An 18404-nucleotide genomic window follows, 5' to 3' on the forward strand; every position below is an offset into this window, starting at 1 on the left:
TCTATGGAATTATACCCAGCTGAGGTCCCTCCCTCCATATCGCCAGGAATTTCCTGGCTAGATATGGCAACCGTATCCATCAATAAAGACACCTCAAATAAGAGGCCTTCCTTGGAGTGCTATTTCCAGTGTCCTAATTTTGGCGCTAAGGGGCTTCAGGGACTAGTGGCTTCAGGGGTATCTAGTGGTCACGTTGCCTACTGGGTGGGCAGTAACAGACTGGAAGCAAAAGGGCAGTAACAGACTGGAAGCAAACTGTGAGAGACGATTACAACCAAAAGTTCACAGCAGTTTGCCAGTCTGGACCCCAATAACACACTGCAATTCTACAGCATGAAGTGAAATCAATCCTGACCCAGGTCCTCAGAACTCAACTTTCTAACCGAGTCCTTTGTTGCACTAAGCCGTTATGGAAACCCTGTATTACACCCGGACCTCCGACCCCGTTTTGCTCCCCTTCAAAGAAGCTGTCTGCTCTCTCTTCCCGTCTAGCCACGCTCAACACCAGCATTACATCATGCCTCAAGCCTTCGTGGAACCATGTCCGTCCAATTACCGGCCAATTCTGCTCTTCCCTGATGCATCACATTTTTGCCCACCCCAGTCGCTGTCCTGCCCAACCTTCCTGCAATCGCCTCTCAAAGTGCCCGCCAGCTTTTCAGGCTGCCCTCAGCTGGCTTCGCTTCCAGACTTGCCAGCTCAGAGACAGAGAAGAGCTTTGTCTCATTAGGGTCACGCTCACCGCTTTGTCTGGAGTCACCAAAGGGATCCCTCATGTTGCCTCTCCATCATGCTCTCTAGCAGCTCACAAGTTCTCTGAGATCTATATACCCTATGCATTCAAGGCACCCCTTTTAAGGACAATCTCAAGGAATAAGTCTAATAGGTCTGGAATACCTTTTTTTTTTTTGCTGGAAATACTTCTAAATAGCCATTCCATTTGTTCAAGAATTTACTGGTTCAAAAAATAACGGCATAAGAACATAAGAACATAAGAGAAGCCATGTTAGATCAGGCCAATGGCCCATCCAGTCCAACATTCTGTGTCACACAGCGGCCAAATATATATATATATATATATATATATATATATATATATATATATATATATATATATATATATATATATATATATATATATATATACACACACACACATACACACTGTGGCTAATAGCCACTGATGGACCTCTGCTCCATATTTTTATCTAACCCCCTCTTGAAGGTGGCCATGCTTGTGGCCGCCACCACCTCCTGTGGCAGTGAATTCCACATGTTAATCACCCTTTGGGTGAAGAAGGACTTCCTTTTATCCGTTTTAACCTGTCTGCTCAGCAATTTCATCGAATGCCCACGAGTTCTCGTATTGTGAGAAAGGGAGAAAAGTACTTCTTTCTCTACTTTCTCCATCCCATGCATTATCTTGTAAACCTCTATCATGTCACCCCGCAGTCGACGTTTCTCCAAGCTAAAGAGCCCTAAGCGTTTCAACCTTTCTTCATAGGGAAGGTGTTCCAGCCCTTTAATCATTCTAGTTGCCCTTTTCTGAACTTTCTCCAATGCTATAATATCCTTTTTGAGGTGCGGAGGCTATAATATCCTTTTTGAGGCAGAGCCCTGTTGTAACATGCACCGTAAAAGGAATTGTGGCATCCATGCCATTAATGCTTTTAAATAATTGGCTGCACTCACAACACATAAAGGCTGCCAGGTTCCCATCGGGGGCGGGGGATACCCCACCCCGAAGGGCCCCAACCCACCGGCAGGGAGCAGGCTGCCAGGGGGGATCCCCTCCCCCAAAGAGTCCCATTGGCGCGCACCGTCCCTGGTGCGACACCATCACCCACAAGTGACATCATCGGGCCAGGGATGCTCTAGGACTTGCACAAAAAACCTCTATGGCACCATAGAGTCCTACTGTGAATCCTAGAGCGTTTTTGGTGTGATGCTCTCGGAATTGTGGTAAAACTCTATGGTACCATAGAGTTTTTCATGTGAGTCCTAGAGTGTCCCTGGTGCGATAATGTTACTTCTGGGTTATGTCATCGTGCCGCGCATGCAAAGCACATGTGAGTAACAGCCCCCACCCCTCCGCAGCGGTGGAGGGACTTGGCAACCCTACACACCATGATATATCACTATTTTATAAACGACTGATTCAGCTCCGTGCAGTATGATGTCTGATTGCAGGCTGCCCAAACTGTGGCTTGTATTAACTCATTTGTCATCACACTTGACTCCAGCAATCCCTGCTGGCTCAACGACCTTGCCCCCCTTCTCCTCCTGCAGAGAGGAAGGCACAGAGCAACAGGAAAGAAAAATAACTTCTGCCTCTCCAGCGGCACCATAATATCAATGCTGCTTTCCATGCCATTCCTTCCCTCTCTCACCTTCTCTCCATCTTCACCTCCCTACTAGCAGGAATGTGCTTCTGGAGACTTTAGCCCAGCAATTTAAGTTAAGGGTGTCAAACCTACGGCCTGGCCGGAACCCCTTAGGCTCCTTTTTTATTTAAAATTTGCTTTGCAAAATCCCACCATTCCTCACCTTTCCAATTTAGGCAGGCACCTTGTAAGGGAGGGGGGAAGCTTCGGGACCAGCCACGGTCAAAATATAGAGTTCTGCAAACTCAAGGGACTCCAGTTCCACAGAGATATATTCGTTCTAACACCACCACCCTCCTAATGTGGAGCTCCAGTGGAATAGCAGCAGAACAAGTGCTGATGGGGACAACCAAAATTATCATCTCAAACCACCCTGTTTTAAAAAAAAAAAAATCCTGGAGAGTCACTGCCACTCAGAGAAGACCAGGAGGGGAGCAGCTTGCAATGCTCAGCCATTTCATGTTTTTCCCTTGGGACCTAGGCTCAGACCACTTATATTTCTAGTTTATTTTAAGGGCGGTGGAGTTTGGGATGAACCACAGTTTATGAAACTCAAGGAACTCCAGTTTTGCAGAGAAATATTAGCTTTCACACACACCCCTACTTCATGGGGGGGGGGGTTCAATGGAATATCTGCTAAGATATTATAACCTGTGTTCATCTTTGTCCTTTATAAAGTTTATATCTTTGCTACCTGGCATTACGTTTTATAGCACACTTGGCCTGGCCCCCAAAAGTCCCATTTATGTCAGATCCGGCCCTCAAAACAAATGAAGAAGAAGACTGCAGATTTATACCCCACCCTTCTCTCTGAATCAGAGACTCAGAGTGGCTTACAATATCCTATATCTTCTCCTCCCACAACAGACACCCTGTGCGGTGGGTGGGGCTGAGAGGGCTCTCCCAGCAGCTGCCTTTTCAAGGACAACTCCTGCGATAGCTATGGCTAACCCAAGGCCATTCAAGCAGCTGTAAGTGGAGGAGTGGGGAATCAAACCCAGTTCTCCCAGGTAAGAGTCCGCACACTTAAACACTACACCAAACTGGCTCTCCTGAATGAATTCAACACCACTGATTTAAGAGGCAGCAAAACATCAAGAAAGTGGGGGGGGGGAGGCAGGGAGGGACTAGAAAAAGTCTTATTTTGTTCCAGAGTTTGAAAATCCAGGAATTCAATGAGGTAGCTAAATAAAAAGTGGGTGGAGGACAGAGACTGAAAATCCTTAGGCAAGAGGCTTGGCCTGGTCAAGACTTCTCTCTTCCAGAAAAGTAGCATCGCACACCCTTCTGAAGCCAATGAAGTCATTAGTCTATGAAGGGTGTGATTCCGTTTAGAATTGTCTTGTTAATCTACCTATCTCAATAGTTTTTAGAACACCACTTTATACAGGGCTCACTTTGTAGCAGGAGCTCCTTTGCATATTAGACAACACACCCCTAATGTAGCCAATCCTCCAAGAGTTTACAAGGCTCTTTTTTGTAAGCTCTTGGAGGACTGGCTACTTCAGGAGTGTGTGGCCTGATATGCAAAGGAGCTTCTGCTACAAAAGTGACTTTATACAACATAACGGGAAATTGTCCAGCTCACACAATCCATTCCCCACCACAGGCTCGGGCCTTTACCCCTGAGGCCTATCATGCTAGAAGAAAAGCTTTCTGAGAGAGATCTTGGCAGGCAGGTGGGCTTCACATTGCTGACCCCTCCCTGCCTGTAATTTTCTACTAGACATAAGTAGGCCCCATCTAAATTGCCTCATATAGGCTCTTAGTTATATAGGTTCTTAGTTATCTAGGTTCTTAGTTATAGCCTATATCTCGAGTCGGCTACCTGAAAACCCAGCTTCTGCCAGGGATCGAACTCAGGTCGTGAGCAGAGCTTAGGACTGCAGTTTTAACACTCTGCGCCACAGGGCTCTTTACGTCTATAAAACCACGGCTTTTTTTGGTAGCAGGAACTCCTTTGCATATTAGGCCACCACCCCCCAACCCCTCCCCGATGTAGCCGATCCTCCAAGAGCTTACAGGGCTCTTCGTACAGGGCCTGCTGTAAGCTCCAGGAGGACTGCTTACATCAGGCAGGTGTGGCCTAAAATGCAAAGGAGTTTCTGCTCCATAAAAAGTCCTGTGTAAAACCATCCATTTGAGACCTTTGCAAATTAGGGTGTGCCATTCAGGGCAGCCGAGGAGGAAATCCATTTCACTAGCATCCGACTTGTTTGCATCCGTTGCATCCTACGCTGAAGCAGATAATTCAAAACTAGAATACCTCGTATCTCTCCTTCCTTGACTGTTAAAAAAAAATTTTAGTGACAGCAAATTAAAAGACAATTGCGCAGGTATATTAAGCACCATGTATTTTTAAACGGTGCCTATTTTAGAGTTAATTTTTTTTCAATTAAACAAGCAGCAGGTTAAGACATGCTTATCGGGGGGGGGGGGGGGGATCCATTCAGTTATTGCTAATTCCGACAAGTTTTTTAAAAAAAATCTTCCAAATTAAATGAGTCATTGCCTGCAGTAATGAAAGTCAAAGACGATACCAAAACTTTTTATTGGTCTATTCATTACAAACAGCCTTCATTAACTGGAAGAAAGATGTTCTTTGTAAGACTTTAGAAGAGCTTTGAAGTCTGTTTGAAGGCTTATACCGCTTACAAGCCTTTCCACTGCTCAAAGGGGGGAGAGAGACTCTGCCTTTATCTTTTCTCTTCTCCCCGCCCCCCCCCGCCCCGCAACCCCTTTGCCCCTGCTGTGATTAAGAAGTCAGCGGCCATAGCCCAGGACCCAGGAAATCTGCCGTAAGAAGCACAGCTCTTGCCACAGAACTCACCTGTTTATTGGCAGGTTGACTCTGAGGTAGAGATCCAGGTGCCAGCACAGGTGAGCTCGCAGGGCTACAAAGCTCAGGAAACGGGTTTGGTATGGCAGGCAAAGAGGAAGTCCTGAACTGCTGCTCTTCTTCTTGGAGGCGTCTATGGAAGAGATGGGAAATTTTTCGATAGAAACAGGGGTCATTTTGTAGAAAAATAGGTGGCGGAGCTCATTAGTATAACTCATCAGCATATCCTCCCCTCAGCCAAAAGCAACCCAATGCAAGAAAGGAGAGCCCTGGGCGAGCGAGGCCTGCTTGGGCTGGCTAGAGATCCGGCCAGCCGAAGCAGGCCTCGCTCACCTGGGGCTCTCCTTGGCCACCTCCTCCCCACAGTCAAAAAGGCAGCAAGCCACCCACTGCCCATAATTACATAAGAAATGAAGAAAGGGTGGCACAGGCTTCTCCAGGGGTTAATGAGGGCTTCTGGGGGCGTGGCAAAGCCTCTGGTGGCTGATTGGCTGCCCACTCTCCTAATCCAGGGATTGTTATGCAGCTGCACCTACTCTTCAATGGACAAGGGAGGTGGGGAGGAAGAGGGGGAACCCTCAGAAAGGTTCCAGAGCTGCACTTCTGTGAGCTCCTGCTAAATCGGAGGCCTGGATAGAAATCTTCCCTAGGAAGGGAAGCATCAAACCTTGCTGCATCCTAGAATGCAAAAGTGGGGCAGTTGTATATCTTTCAATAAATATTTAAAATAATTCAATAAAAACACATGAAGAACACCAGGGAGGGAAGCCAATAACTGCTGAGGGGGGGGGAGGTAAGCAAATGAAACAAAAAAAAAAAGTCTTCATCTGCTGGCAGAAGGCAGACAAATCTGTCTGGGGGAGGAGTTCCAAAGATCTGGGGCCACAACCAAGAAAGCCCTTTTTTTTGGGGGGGGGGGTCCAACCAGATAGTGGAGGCAACCAACCAAAGCAGAACCTCCAAAGGTGACCAGAGTGAATGGGTAAGTTCACACAACAGAAAAAGAAGAAGAAGAAGATATTGGATTTATATCCCGCCCTTCACTCCGAAGAGTCTCAGAGCGGCTCACAATCTCCTTTCCCTTCCTCCCCCACAACAGACACCCTGTGAGGTGGGTGGGGCTAAGAGAACTCTTACAGCAGCTGCCCTTTCAAGGACAACCTCTGCCAGGGCTTGGCTAACCCAAGGCCATCCCAGCAGGTGCAAGTGGAGGAGAAAAATAGAAGGTGGTTCTTAAGATATGCTGGAAGCCAGGACATTCAGGGCTTTAAAAGTCAATACCAGCACATTGCCAGGAGCCTAGAAGTGAATTGGAAGCCAGTGTAGATGGAACAAGGCAGGAGTGATATAGTCCCTACGTCGACAGCATTTTTTACCAACTGCAACTTCCAGACAGCCCTCAAAGGCAGCCCCACATATGGCACATAACAGTTAATAACTCTTGATCCTACGGTTAACACTACAATACAATAACCTTTATTAGCACGATATCGAACATAACAGGAAACCAATCCATCCACCAAATGGCAACTTGCAGATATATTAAGCGCCTCCTAGATGCTAGATATAAAAAAATCTGCAACAGTTTCAAATACCGATTGATTCCGAGTTGACAAGAAGAAGACAATTTTATATTTGTCGGGCTTCGCTGTTTGCTCACTCAAACAGGGGCCAATGAGTATGGAGGGCAGGTCAGAGTCAAAAGTGCAGTTTAAGAACACACGTTCTAAAGTTTCTATCTCTGGACATGCGCAAGTACGCAGTCTGACAGCATACGGAGTTTTATGGAATCTTCCAAGAAGTATCGCAGATGGTAGCACATTGAACCTGGTTGGTGAATAGGCTCTGCGTTGCCAAGGGGCCGTTAGGCAGGTAAGGTATTCAGCCCTACTCCCGGGGGGTAAAAACCCCAAACTCAAGGGTGAACATCTGTCTTTAGCAAGGCTTTCGAGAACCTGCAATTCAGTATCAACCAATCTTTGTCTAATCAATAAGAAAGCTGATTTTTCGGTGGATAGAAATACCGTATTTTTCACACCATAAGACGCACTTCCCCCCCCCCAAAAAAAGTGGGGGGAAAGTGTGTGCGTCTTATGGAGCAAAGGTACGTACCTTCCTCCGGGGGGGGGGGGGGATCCGCTGCCTCCGCCTCTGATCCCGGCGCTTCCCCCGCACCTGCCTGCCTGGCTCCAGCTCTGATGCTTACAGCAAGCGCCAGGATCGCTCCCTCCGCCCTCCGATCCCAGCGCTTGCTTTAAGCATCAGAGCTGAAGCCAGGCAGACAGGCACGGAGAAAGCACGCCGCCCCCTCCACAGCCGGCGCTCACGAAGCGCTGGGTTTACAGAGGGGGCGGGTGCTTCCTCCGTGCCTGTCTGCCTGGCTTCAGCTGATGTTTAAAGCAAGAGCTGGGATCGAAGGGTGGAGGGAGCAATCCTGGCGCTTGCTGTAAGCATCAGCTGAAGCCAGGCAGACAGGCATGGAGGAAGCACCCGCCCCCTCCGCAAACCCAGCACTTTGCGAGCGCCGGCTGTGGAGGGGGCGGCGTGCTTCCCCCGCGCCTGCGTGCCTGGCTGGGAGACAAGTGGCGAGATCGCTCCCTGCGAAGTGCTGGGTTTGCGGTGGGGGCGGAGGGAGCGATCTCGCCGCTTGTCTCCCAGCCAAGCACCTGCGTCTAATGGTCCGGAGCGTCTAATGGACCGAAAAATACGGTAGATCTCCAATATTAATCCCGATTGAATTGATTTTGTCCTCTATGCGGCACAGCCATGCCGAGGACTGAGACTCCGTTAACAAGTGAGCAATAAGACTACCATCATTTGCATGCGCAACCAAAATTTAATGGCCATAGTTTGATTGGTTTCTAGATGGCTGCATATGGCACGCATGTGGGAAGGCTCAATAACACTACTAGAGAAACAGAAGAATTTACCATCTACACAGAGGACAGTAAGCAATCTTATGACCAATCACTTGGTGGTAGAGAGTGTTGTCAGAGTCGCAACTTACTTATTGTGGCCCCACAGGGTTTTCGAGGCAAGAGAGGAATAGAGGCAGTTTGCCGTTGCCTGCTTCTGGGTAGTGGCCCTGGACTTCCGTGGTTTCCCAAAAATACATACTGTGTCTAGCCCTTTTTAGCTTCTGAGATCTGACAAGATCAGTCTAGCCTGGACATTCTGAGTCAGAGCAACCAGAAAAGGTCCAGGTAGTCCAGAACTGGAAAAGAAAATTTATTGGATGCCATCTTGGATCGCTTTTATTTTTATCTTTTATCAAATTGTACACTGGCTTTTCCCTAAGGGAAATCAACCCAGATTGTTCCCTGGAAGGTCAGATGCTAAAGCTGAAGCTCCAATACTTTGGCCACCCAATGAGAAGGGAGCGCTCCCTGGAGAAGATCCTGATGCTGGGAAAGACAGAAGGCAAAAGAAGAATGAGGTGGCTGGACAGTGTTACTGATGTAACAAACACGAATTTAAGCAGGCTTCGGAGAATGGTAGGAGGGCCTGGAATGATTTTGTCCATGGAGTTGCAAAGAGTCGGACTCGACTGTGTGACTGAACAAAAACACTGGATTTTAAAGTTGTATATTGCTTTATGGAGTTATGCCTGTGTATCTCATCCCGAGTCCGGCACAAGTCAGAGGGTGTGGCCTAATATGCAAATGAGTTCCTGCTGGGCTTTTTCTACAAAAAAAGCCCTGGGTTTATTCATAACTATATTTCATAAAACCTCCATGGAAGCATTAACTATATGAAAATCCCATAAATCAGGGATTCCCCTTCCTTACAATCAGCTCAGCATCTTAATTCTTCCTTGGCATTGTGGATTAACAATCTACCTTTCTCGGTCTCAAAGTACATTCGAGCAATTCTGCCTGCAAGATTAAATGCATTACCTTCTGCGGTTTCTGAAGGCCTCCCATTGGGCATACCATTCTCCAAGAGATCCTGTAGCTGAAGTTTAGGTGCTACTGAGTCTGAAAGACATGTCCTATTGACCTATTTGAATGTCCTTCGTACAATAAGGCGAGACAGAAATGGGTTAAACTTTTGAGACAACAACGGACTGAGTCCTCAGCAGATACCCTTGCTTCTAAATTACTAGCAGATTCAAGAGCAGAAAATATACTCATCTCAGCTAAGTTTTAGTACAGGTCATGAGAGTTTAGGAAACGTACAAGCAAGGCTTTTTTTGTAGGAAAAGTCCAGCAGGAATGCATTTGCATATTAGTGCCATACCCCATGACACTGAGTCAGTCAGAACTGCATTCCTGTGGGTTCCTGCTCCAGACAGCACTTGTTGTATATTGTTGTGCGGGGGGGGGGGGGGATTTAAAAAAATCCACACACGCACCCCCCCCCCCCAAAAAAAAAGCATTGCTTACAAGAGAACAGTCCCCATTGTAGCATATGTACGAAGTGCTCTCTCTGGTCAGAATTCTTCCTTTCTTCCTTATATTCCCAGTTATGTTTGATAAATGTTACTCAAGACCTAAAGAAGGGTAGTTATGACATGGAGTGAAATGGATAAGTTAACAAGAACCTTAAGAGACTATGATTTAGAAGTATTTAAGATGGAGTGGAAAAAGTTCAGAAGATACGTAGAAAAAGAGTGGCAAATGAAAGGACATTGGACAATTTTTGATAATGACTAAGTATAAGAGGGAGGAGGATATTAATTTTGGTTCTTATTAATTAAGGGTACCTTTAATATTAAGATTTTAAGTATATAACACTGGCGGGGGTCAAGTAGCGGGGGGAGGGGTGGGTATATGGGATAGATTAAAAAAAAGTAATTATTAATGATGTAAGAAATTGAAATTTATTACCATATGTTACTAATAAAATTGTACTAATAAAAAAGGGAGAGAGAGAGGGGGAGAGAAAGAAAGAGAGAGAAAGAGAAACAGAGAGAGAGAGAAAGAGAGAGACTGTTTTCGCACGCAGCTTACCTCACAGTCACAATCCTGTTCCCTCCGCAGCGTCCAGTCGGATTTTCCACCATCTGCGCCAGAGTTACAGGAAGTGCCACGGCTTTTGCGTAGCAAACGTAAACTGGGTTTTAGCGGTTTACGTTTGCTACACAAAAGCTGCGGCACTTCCTGTAACTTCGGCGCAGATGGTGGGAAATCCGACCGGATGCTGCGGAGGGAACAGGATTGTGACTGTAAGGTAACCTGTCTGCGAAAATGGTCAGAGAGAGCAAGAGAGAAAGCAAGAGAGAAAGAGAGAGAGAGAGAGAGAGAGAGAGAAAGAAAGAGAGAGAGAGAGAGAGAGAGAGAGAGAGGGAGAGAGAGAGAAAGAGAGAAAGAGAGAGAGAAAGAGAGAAAGAGAGAGAGAGAGAGAGAAAGAAAGAAAGAAAGAAAGAAAGAAAGAAAGAAAGAAAGAAAGAAAGAAAGAAAGAAAGAAAGAAAGAAAGAAAGAAAGAAAGAAAGAAAGAAAGAACCCAGCCTTCTAGAACAGCATTTCCCATTTGCAGGGTCGTGACCTGGTACCAGGCCATGCAAGCCTCAATACCGGGTTGCCAGGGGCTGCTCGACCGCCCCCTTTCCTCTCTGTTGACCTTCGGCGCTGCATGCCGCACCGTGCTCCAGCCCCTGCCCCCCATGCCACTGCCTGTAGAACTCAGAGAACGCTACAGACACTGCACACTGGCCAGAAGCCCTCCCTCGTCCCTCTCTGATGCTCGGAAACATGAGAGAAGGAGGGGGAAAGTTCCTGGCCTGCACGCAGTGTCTGTATTGCTCCCTGATTGTCCTCCGCCTGGACCACGGGGAAAGAACTGGGCCATGGAGGGAGGGGAAGAGTTTGGAAACTGTTCTAGAAGAAACTCGCATGGGAGGAGATATTGTGCCATGGGGGATTCTTTGCGTGATTCACTTTCCCAAAAACACCATATACTGGCTTTTGCTTTGCTCTTGCTTTGAGAAACTTACAGATGTGTCTACCCTGAGCTCAGGGCATTTGGCATTTCCTGATTTCCAAGAACTCTGAATACTAGAAATAACCAGAAAGGCCAACTGTTTAAACCTCAAGCGAGTTGGCAAAGAAACAAGCCTCCACCACAGTCAGGGGGCCTCCAGGCAGGTTCCTCAACCAAACCACCCAAGCAAGCACGGTTGGGTCAGCCAAGAGAGGGTGCCAAGGAACCACCCAGCCTCACCATACTCCCAACCCCCCCCCCCCCGCCTGCCAGGTCTTTTTTTGTAGCAGGGACTCCTTTGCATATTAGGCCACACAAAACGCTGATGTAGCCAGTCCTCCAAGAGCTTTCAGTAGGCCCTGTAAGAAGAGCTCTGTAAGCTCTTGGAGGATTGGCTACATCAGCAGGGTGTGTGGCCTAATATGCAAACAAGTTTCTGCTACAAAAAATGCCCTGGCTGAGAGTGAGTGACTGTCCCAAGGTCATCCAGTAAGCTTTCATAGCACAGTGAGGATTTCAACTTCGATCTCTCAGACTGTAGTTTGACACTAACCGTTACACCATACTGCTTAAAAAAAAAAAGATTAAGATTTGCCAAAGCACCCACACACACGCTCCTGGAAGTAACTGCCAACTACAGCAGTTTCCCACATAGAAAGGACGAATCCCCGCACACACACGCCGCAAGGCACGAGCCACCAATCTGGGCTCATTTCCTTTCAGTGAGAATAAATATCTAGAACACAGGAACTGTATCACTTTGAAGTTGCACAATTCCTACACGAAAGGCCGCAGGGTCAGGGCCGGCACGTAGGAGTCGGCCAGGTAGGCAGTGGCCTGGAGCGCCACTTGGCCTGGGGCCCCAGGAGGCGGCCCCTCTCCTCACGCACCGCCCACGCCCGCTGCGTTTCCAACCTCGCCGAGGCTGCCTGAGCCTCAGCGATGTCGGAGAGGGGGTGGCAGCGAGCGTGCTCTGAGCACCACTCTGTGCTGCCATCCAGGCCCGGCGTGACCTGCCCCGTGCCCGGCCCTCTCCCACTTCAGAGGGATCCGGGAAGAGGTCTTTCTAGCTCCCTTTGTAGTAGGAGAGGGCCAGGCACAGGGCTTCGTGCCCCGATAACATAATTGAGCTGCACGCACGAAGCGCGTGCAAGCAGCAGAAGAGGAAGAATTGTAGATTTATACCCCGCCCTTCTCTCTGAATCAGAGACTCAGAGCGGCTTACAATCTCCTATATCTTCTCCCCCCACAACAGACACCCTGTGAGGTGGGTGGGGCTGGAGAGGGCTCTCCCAGCAGCTGCCCTTTCAAGGACAACTCCTGCGATAGCTATGGCTGACCCAAGGCCATTCCAGCAGGTGCAAGTGGAGGAGTGGGGAATCAAACCCGGCTCTCCCAGGTAAGAGTCCGCGCACTTAACCACTACACCAAACTGGTTATCTTCACTTTAAATATCAGAGCGGCTCACAATCTCCTTTATCTTCCTCCCCCACAACAGTCACACTGTGAGGTGGGTGGGGCTGGAGAGGGCTCTCACAGCAGCTGCCCTTTCAAGGACAACCTCTGCCAGAGCTATGGCTGACCCAAGGCCATGCTAGCAGGTGCAAATGGAGGAGTGGGGAATCAAACCCGGTTCTCCCAAGTAAGAGTCTGCGCACTTAACCACTACACCAAACTGGTTATCTTCACTTTAAATATCAGAGCGGCTCACAATCTCCTTTACCTTCCTCCCCTACAACAAACACCCTGTGAGGTGGGTGGGGCTGAGAGGGCTCTCCCAGCAGCTGCCCTTTCAAGGACAACCTCTGCCAGAACTCTGGCTGACCCAAGGCCATCCCAGCAGCTGCCAGTGGAGGAGTGGGGAATCAAACCCGGTTCTCCCAGATAAGAGTCCACGCACTTAACCACTGCACCAAACCACTACACCATCTCGAGTAGACACCTTGGGAGGGCAGGGGGCAGTTTGGGGCACTAGAAACCCTAGCGCCGGGCCTGCACATGGTATACCTCCCATTCTAATTCAGAAAGAATGAGATTCAAATACTAGGAGCTTGCCTTGACACAGATGGGCGAGGCTAGCCCAATCTCATCAGATCTCCGAAGTTAAGCAGTGCCAGCCTTGGTTAGGAACAGTGCTCCCTCTAGGCTGCAGAGCCTTGTGAGCAAAAATTGTAGCTTGTGAGCAACTGGCATTAAAGCTGTGAGCTCCTGCATCAATTAGTGTGCTCTGGAGATATCCTTCCTGAGCGAAGATAAAGAGGTGTGAGCCGGAGGCTAAAAATCTGTGAGCTAGCTCATGCCAACTCAGCTTAGAGGGAACACTGGTTAGGACTTGAATGGGAGACCAGATGTAATACTACCCCATCAGCAGTTATCTATGGGAGATATTAAAAAATTCCACTCTCGTTAAGACGTTGTGCATGCAACTTAAAACAAGTTGATTCGTTGTCCCATGTTCTCCTTTACTGCTCCCAATACGATGCTATGCGCCTTCGGTTTCTAGACCCAATTCTGCTCAGGTGCTGCAAAGGTCTTCTGAACGACTGGTCATCCGAAATAGCTGAAAAGGGTTGCTTTATTCTTGAGTCTGGTAATCAAGGATCGATTGTCCAATGCAGAGCTGCAGATGACTGGTTTATTTTGTCATTTCTGTATCTCTCTTTTTTTTTTGCCTTATTTATAATCTGATATATGCCAATAAAGGTTTGTGTTTGTTTCTTTGTTTGGCTAAGAATCTGTAAGCTAGCTCATGCCAACCCAGCTGAGAGGGAACACTGGTTAGGACTTGAACGCGAGACTGCCAAGAAAGTTCAGGATTGCTATGCAGGGGCAGCCGATTAGGAACAATGATTAGGAACAGTGGCAAACCGCCACTCTTTCATCTCTTGCCTTGAAGGCCTAACACGGACGCCATAAGTCAGCTGCGACATGACAGCATTTTCCACCAACCACCTTTAGGAGCTCGTGAAATGCTGCCCTACAAATCTGATACGAAAGGCTCCTAGACTCAGCACAATGTAGGTGGATATTATTATTATCATGACTATCATCGTCACGTTTATAAATTATAATATCAATGGGAATCGATCAAGATAGGTAGATGTGTTAAGTCTGTTTGTAGCAGCAGAAAGAGCAAGAGTCCAGTCGCACCTTAAAGGAGGAGGAGAGGAGGAGGAAGAGAAGGAGGAGAAGGAAAAAGGAGAAAGAGAAGAAGAAGAGGAAGAAGAAGACAGCAGATTTCTACCTCGCCCTTCTCTCTGAATCAGAGTCTCAGAGCATCTTACAATCTCCTTTATCTCCTTCCCCCACAACGGACACCATGTGTGGGTAGGGTTGAGAGAGCTCTCCCAGAAGCTGCCCTTTCAAGGACAACTCCTGCCAGAGCCATGGCTAACCCAAGGCTATTCCAGATGGTGCAAGTGGAGGAGTGGGGAATCAAACCCGGTTCTCCCAGATAAGAGTCTGCGCACTTAACCGCTACGCCAAACTGGCTCTCTAACAAACAAAATTTGTGACGGGATGCGTTTTCATGAGTCACTGCTCACTTCTTCCGATACAGCTAAACTGTGAGTCCATCTGTCCTTGTATCTTGGAGAGTGGAGTGATTTCAGCGGCTGAAGACAATAGCTGGTGGATGACAGTAGCAGGCATGACTGGATTAGATCTGATATGCAGATGGGGTAGTAAGCCTGGTGAAATCAGCATTGGTAACTGGACAGGAAACCTAGGTCTCAATTCAGTCCCGGAGGGTGTATTGTCTTGAGCTCATCCCCTGCCACAGGTTTTGTTTGTCTTTAAGGTGCTACTGGACTCTTGCTTTTATTCTAATATTAATGCTGTTGTTCATAACATTAATATGAGCCCCGTGGCGCCGAGTGCTAAAGCTGCAGTACTACAGTCCTAAGCTCTGCTCAGGACCTGAGTCCAATCCCGGCGGAAGCTGGGTTCAGGTAGCCGGCTCGAAGTTGACTCAGCCTTCCATCACTAAAATGAGTACCTAGCTTGCTGAGGGAGTGTGGATAAACATCCAGAACATAGCAAAGGCATCACTTTGAAGTTGCATAATTCCTACATTAAAGGCCACATGGTATACCTCCCATTCTAATTCAGAAAGAATTAGATTCGGATACACTGTGGCCACATACTGGGGAAGGCAATGGCAAACCATCTCATAAAAAGTCCGCTGTAAAAACATTGTGATGCAACGTCACCCCAGAGTCAGAAATGACTGGTGCTTGTGCAGGGGACTACCTCTACCTTTACTCATAACCAGGGGTCGTTTAGTAGAAAAACAGGTGATGGAGCTCATTAGCATAACTAATTAGCATATGCTGCCCACCCGCACCCCTCCCCCCAGTCAAAAGTAACCCGACGCAAGAAAGGAGAGTCCCGGGCTCCAGCCAGCTCAAGCAGGCCTCAATCTCCTGGGGCTCTCTTAGTCCCCACCTCCAGTCAAAAGGCCAGCAAGCCACTTGCCCAAAATATACATAAGAAGTGGAGAAAGGGTAGCGTGGGCTTCTCCAGGGGTTAATGAGGGCTACTGAGGGTGTGGCAAAGCCCCTGGTGGCTGTCTGTCTGCCCACTCTCCTAATCCAGGGATTGTTATGCAGCTGCACCTTCTATTCAATGGACAAGGTAGGTGGGGAGGAGGAGGGGGAACCTTCAGAAAGGTTCAGGAGCTGCGCTCTTGTTAGCTCCTGCTGAATCTGAGGTCTGCTCATAACATTAATACCATTAATATTGATACTAACGTTAACATTATCATTAATAACCACCGCAACAATAATATTTAGTGCATTGCCCTTGCTGGAGTACCCCCACAGTAATGTTCTTGGCTATGATCCGAACCCAGACCCAAGGACAGTGATCTTTCCACAGGACTACACTAGCTTGCCAAGTTAATTGCCTTGGCATCCAGAAGTAAAATAAAACAAAATATAAGGTTGGCGCAAATAAATTTAAATTTACAAAATAATTATTTAATTATTATATTAATATAAAAACTGTATGAAACGAAATAATATGTTATTTGTCATATAGAAAAGAAATAAGGAGTCGATGGAACATAAACTGCGATGTGAATGGCAACATCATCGTTTGAAAGGTCAAATGATATAACAATAATAATTTTGAATTAATTTCTGTATAATTTTACTAATTTCTTTATTAATATTAACCACCGCGGAAGATTTGTATTAAGAAATTGAAACGGAGAAATTAAAGTACCTGGGTCTTCGTTTGGAGAACGTAGGCTAAAAAACTGTCCCCGGCCCTAAGGAGGCCAAGCTCATGACAACTAGAGCCAGGGCCTTCTCTGTAGTGGCCCCACACTGGTGAAACGAGTTGCTGGAAGAAGTTAGGGCCCTGCGAAAGCTCATACAGTTCCGCGGGGCCTGTAAAACGGCACTCTTCCACCAGGCATGTGCAAACAAGATTGCTGGCCCCTACAGTCCTCAGGAAACATCTAAACCACCTCTTGCAAGCTGCCCCGTAGCAGCAGTGGAAAGGACCATCTAAGATCCGCCTACAGAGAACATAAATCTAAATTTAAGACCACAGCATCAAAATGTTGATTCTTCTATGTTTTTAAGCTGTTTTTATGTCTTTTATATGTTTTATACTCATGCATACACGTGAGCATGGAAGCCGCCCTGAGCCCCGCTTTGGCGGGGAGGGCGGGATATAAATGGAATTAAATAAATAAATGGGCCTTTATTTCCTTTGTGTGATTGCCTCGTGTCGGGTTCTGATTTTTGGTACAAGTTAAGAGGACCCCGGATTTCTTTGCAGACAGACTGTGAGCTGCGTACCTGACTGCCGTGATGCGCACTGGCTGAGACCTGTGCACTTTCTGTTGCGGAGACAAAGGCTGAAGCAAACTTGTTCCTGAGGCGGGCTGCGGCTGGCTGCGGCCCAGCTGGCCGTTCTGAAGAAGTGGTTGGCTCTCCGAATGCATGCCGTAGGTGGAGCACAGGCTCTCGAACGAAGAGTTCATGTCGTTCACTAAAGCTTCCAAATCCACGTCGTCATCTGGAAGGGCACAAGAAGAAGGCGGGGGAAACCAAAGGTTAGAAGGAAGCGAAGTTCCGCTATACAAAATTATTGCACTATACAAAATTATTCACAAAGCCACTTGGATAAATGATTCAGGACCACGGTCTACTCTACTGCATGAAGCTTGCCCTAAGTAGGATCCTGCTATGTAATTTTGCATCAATTAACACAGGGGTGTCAAACGTGCAGCCCAGGGGCCGAATCAGGCACCTGGAAGGCTCCCATCAGGCCCCCAAGCAACTGGCTACTGTCTGATTCCTTCTCCTTCTTGCTTCCTTCTGCATCTCAGATTGCTTTGCAAGGCTTGCTCCCTCGCACAGGAGCTACAGAGCAAAGCCTCTATTTTCTCCATTGGCTGAGGCTCCTCCCCCTCCTGGTCCCTTGGGGAAAGAGAGAAAGAAAGAGCCAGAGCTTCCTTTGCCCATTTCCCTGGATCCCATGGAAAAAAGACAAAGAAAGCACCTTTAAGACCAACGAGTGCTAACGCTTTAAGAATGTTTTATTTTAAGGGTTTTTAAAATAAAAAAAAAACTTTGTGTTTGTCTGTGTCCTTAATAAAGTTTGTATCTCAACTACATAATCTTAAATAAAAAGGAAAAGGTGCAAGCACCAGTCGTTTTCGACTTTGGGGTGACGTTGCTTTCACAAAGTTTTCACGGCAGACTTTTTCACAGGGTGGTTTGCCATTGCCTTCCCCAGTCATCTACACTTTCCCCCAGCAAGCTGGGTCCTCATTTGACCGACCTCGGAAGGATGGAAGGCTGAGTCAACCTGGAGCCGGCTACCTGAACCAGCTTCCGCTGTGACTCAACTCAGGTCATGAGCAGAGGGCTCCGAATGCAGTACTGCAGCTTTACCACTCTGTGCCACGGTACACACATAGCCTGGCCCACCATGGCATGGCCCGGCCCGACAAGGTCTAATTTATGTCTGATCTTGCCCTCATAACAAATGAGTTCGACACCCCTGATTTAAGATGTCAGGCTTACGCTTATGATTTGCTTCTGTTCTGCTTTCAGATCTCTAGTTGGTTCTATAGTCCACTCCTATTGCATTGCATGTCCTGTCCTGCTGAAGAAGACGACGACGACATCGGATTTATATTTCGCCCTCCATTCAGAGTCTCAGAGCGGCTCACAATCTCCTTTACCTTCCTCCCCCACAACAAACACCCTGAGAGGTAGGTGGGGCTGAGAGAGTTCTC

The 18404-nt window shown here is 47.5% G+C and overlaps 1 protein-coding gene across 2 annotated transcripts in view; it reads right to left on the bottom strand.

The window, feature by feature from the left end:
• GRB10 (growth factor receptor bound protein 10) overlaps window positions 1-18404 on the bottom strand; it is a 140439-nt gene that overhangs the window by 79468 nt on the left and 42567 nt on the right. For both annotated transcript variants that reach the window (XM_060247786.1, XM_060247785.1), the window contains 2 exons: window positions 16957-17176; window positions 5215-5356 (listed from right to left, as the gene is read on the bottom strand). In XM_060247786.1, coding sequence (XP_060103769.1) covers window positions 5215-5356; window positions 16957-17141 — 327 coding nt within the window. In that variant the 5' untranslated portion in view covers window positions 17142-17176. The remainder of the gene's footprint in view (window positions 1-5214; window positions 5357-16956; window positions 17177-18404) is intronic.

The sequence above is a fragment of the Heteronotia binoei genome, chromosome 10, assembly GCF_032191835.1.
Source record: "Heteronotia binoei isolate CCM8104 ecotype False Entrance Well chromosome 10, APGP_CSIRO_Hbin_v1, whole genome shotgun sequence".
Lineage (NCBI taxonomy): Eukaryota > Metazoa > Chordata > Lepidosauria > Squamata > Gekkonidae > Heteronotia > Heteronotia binoei.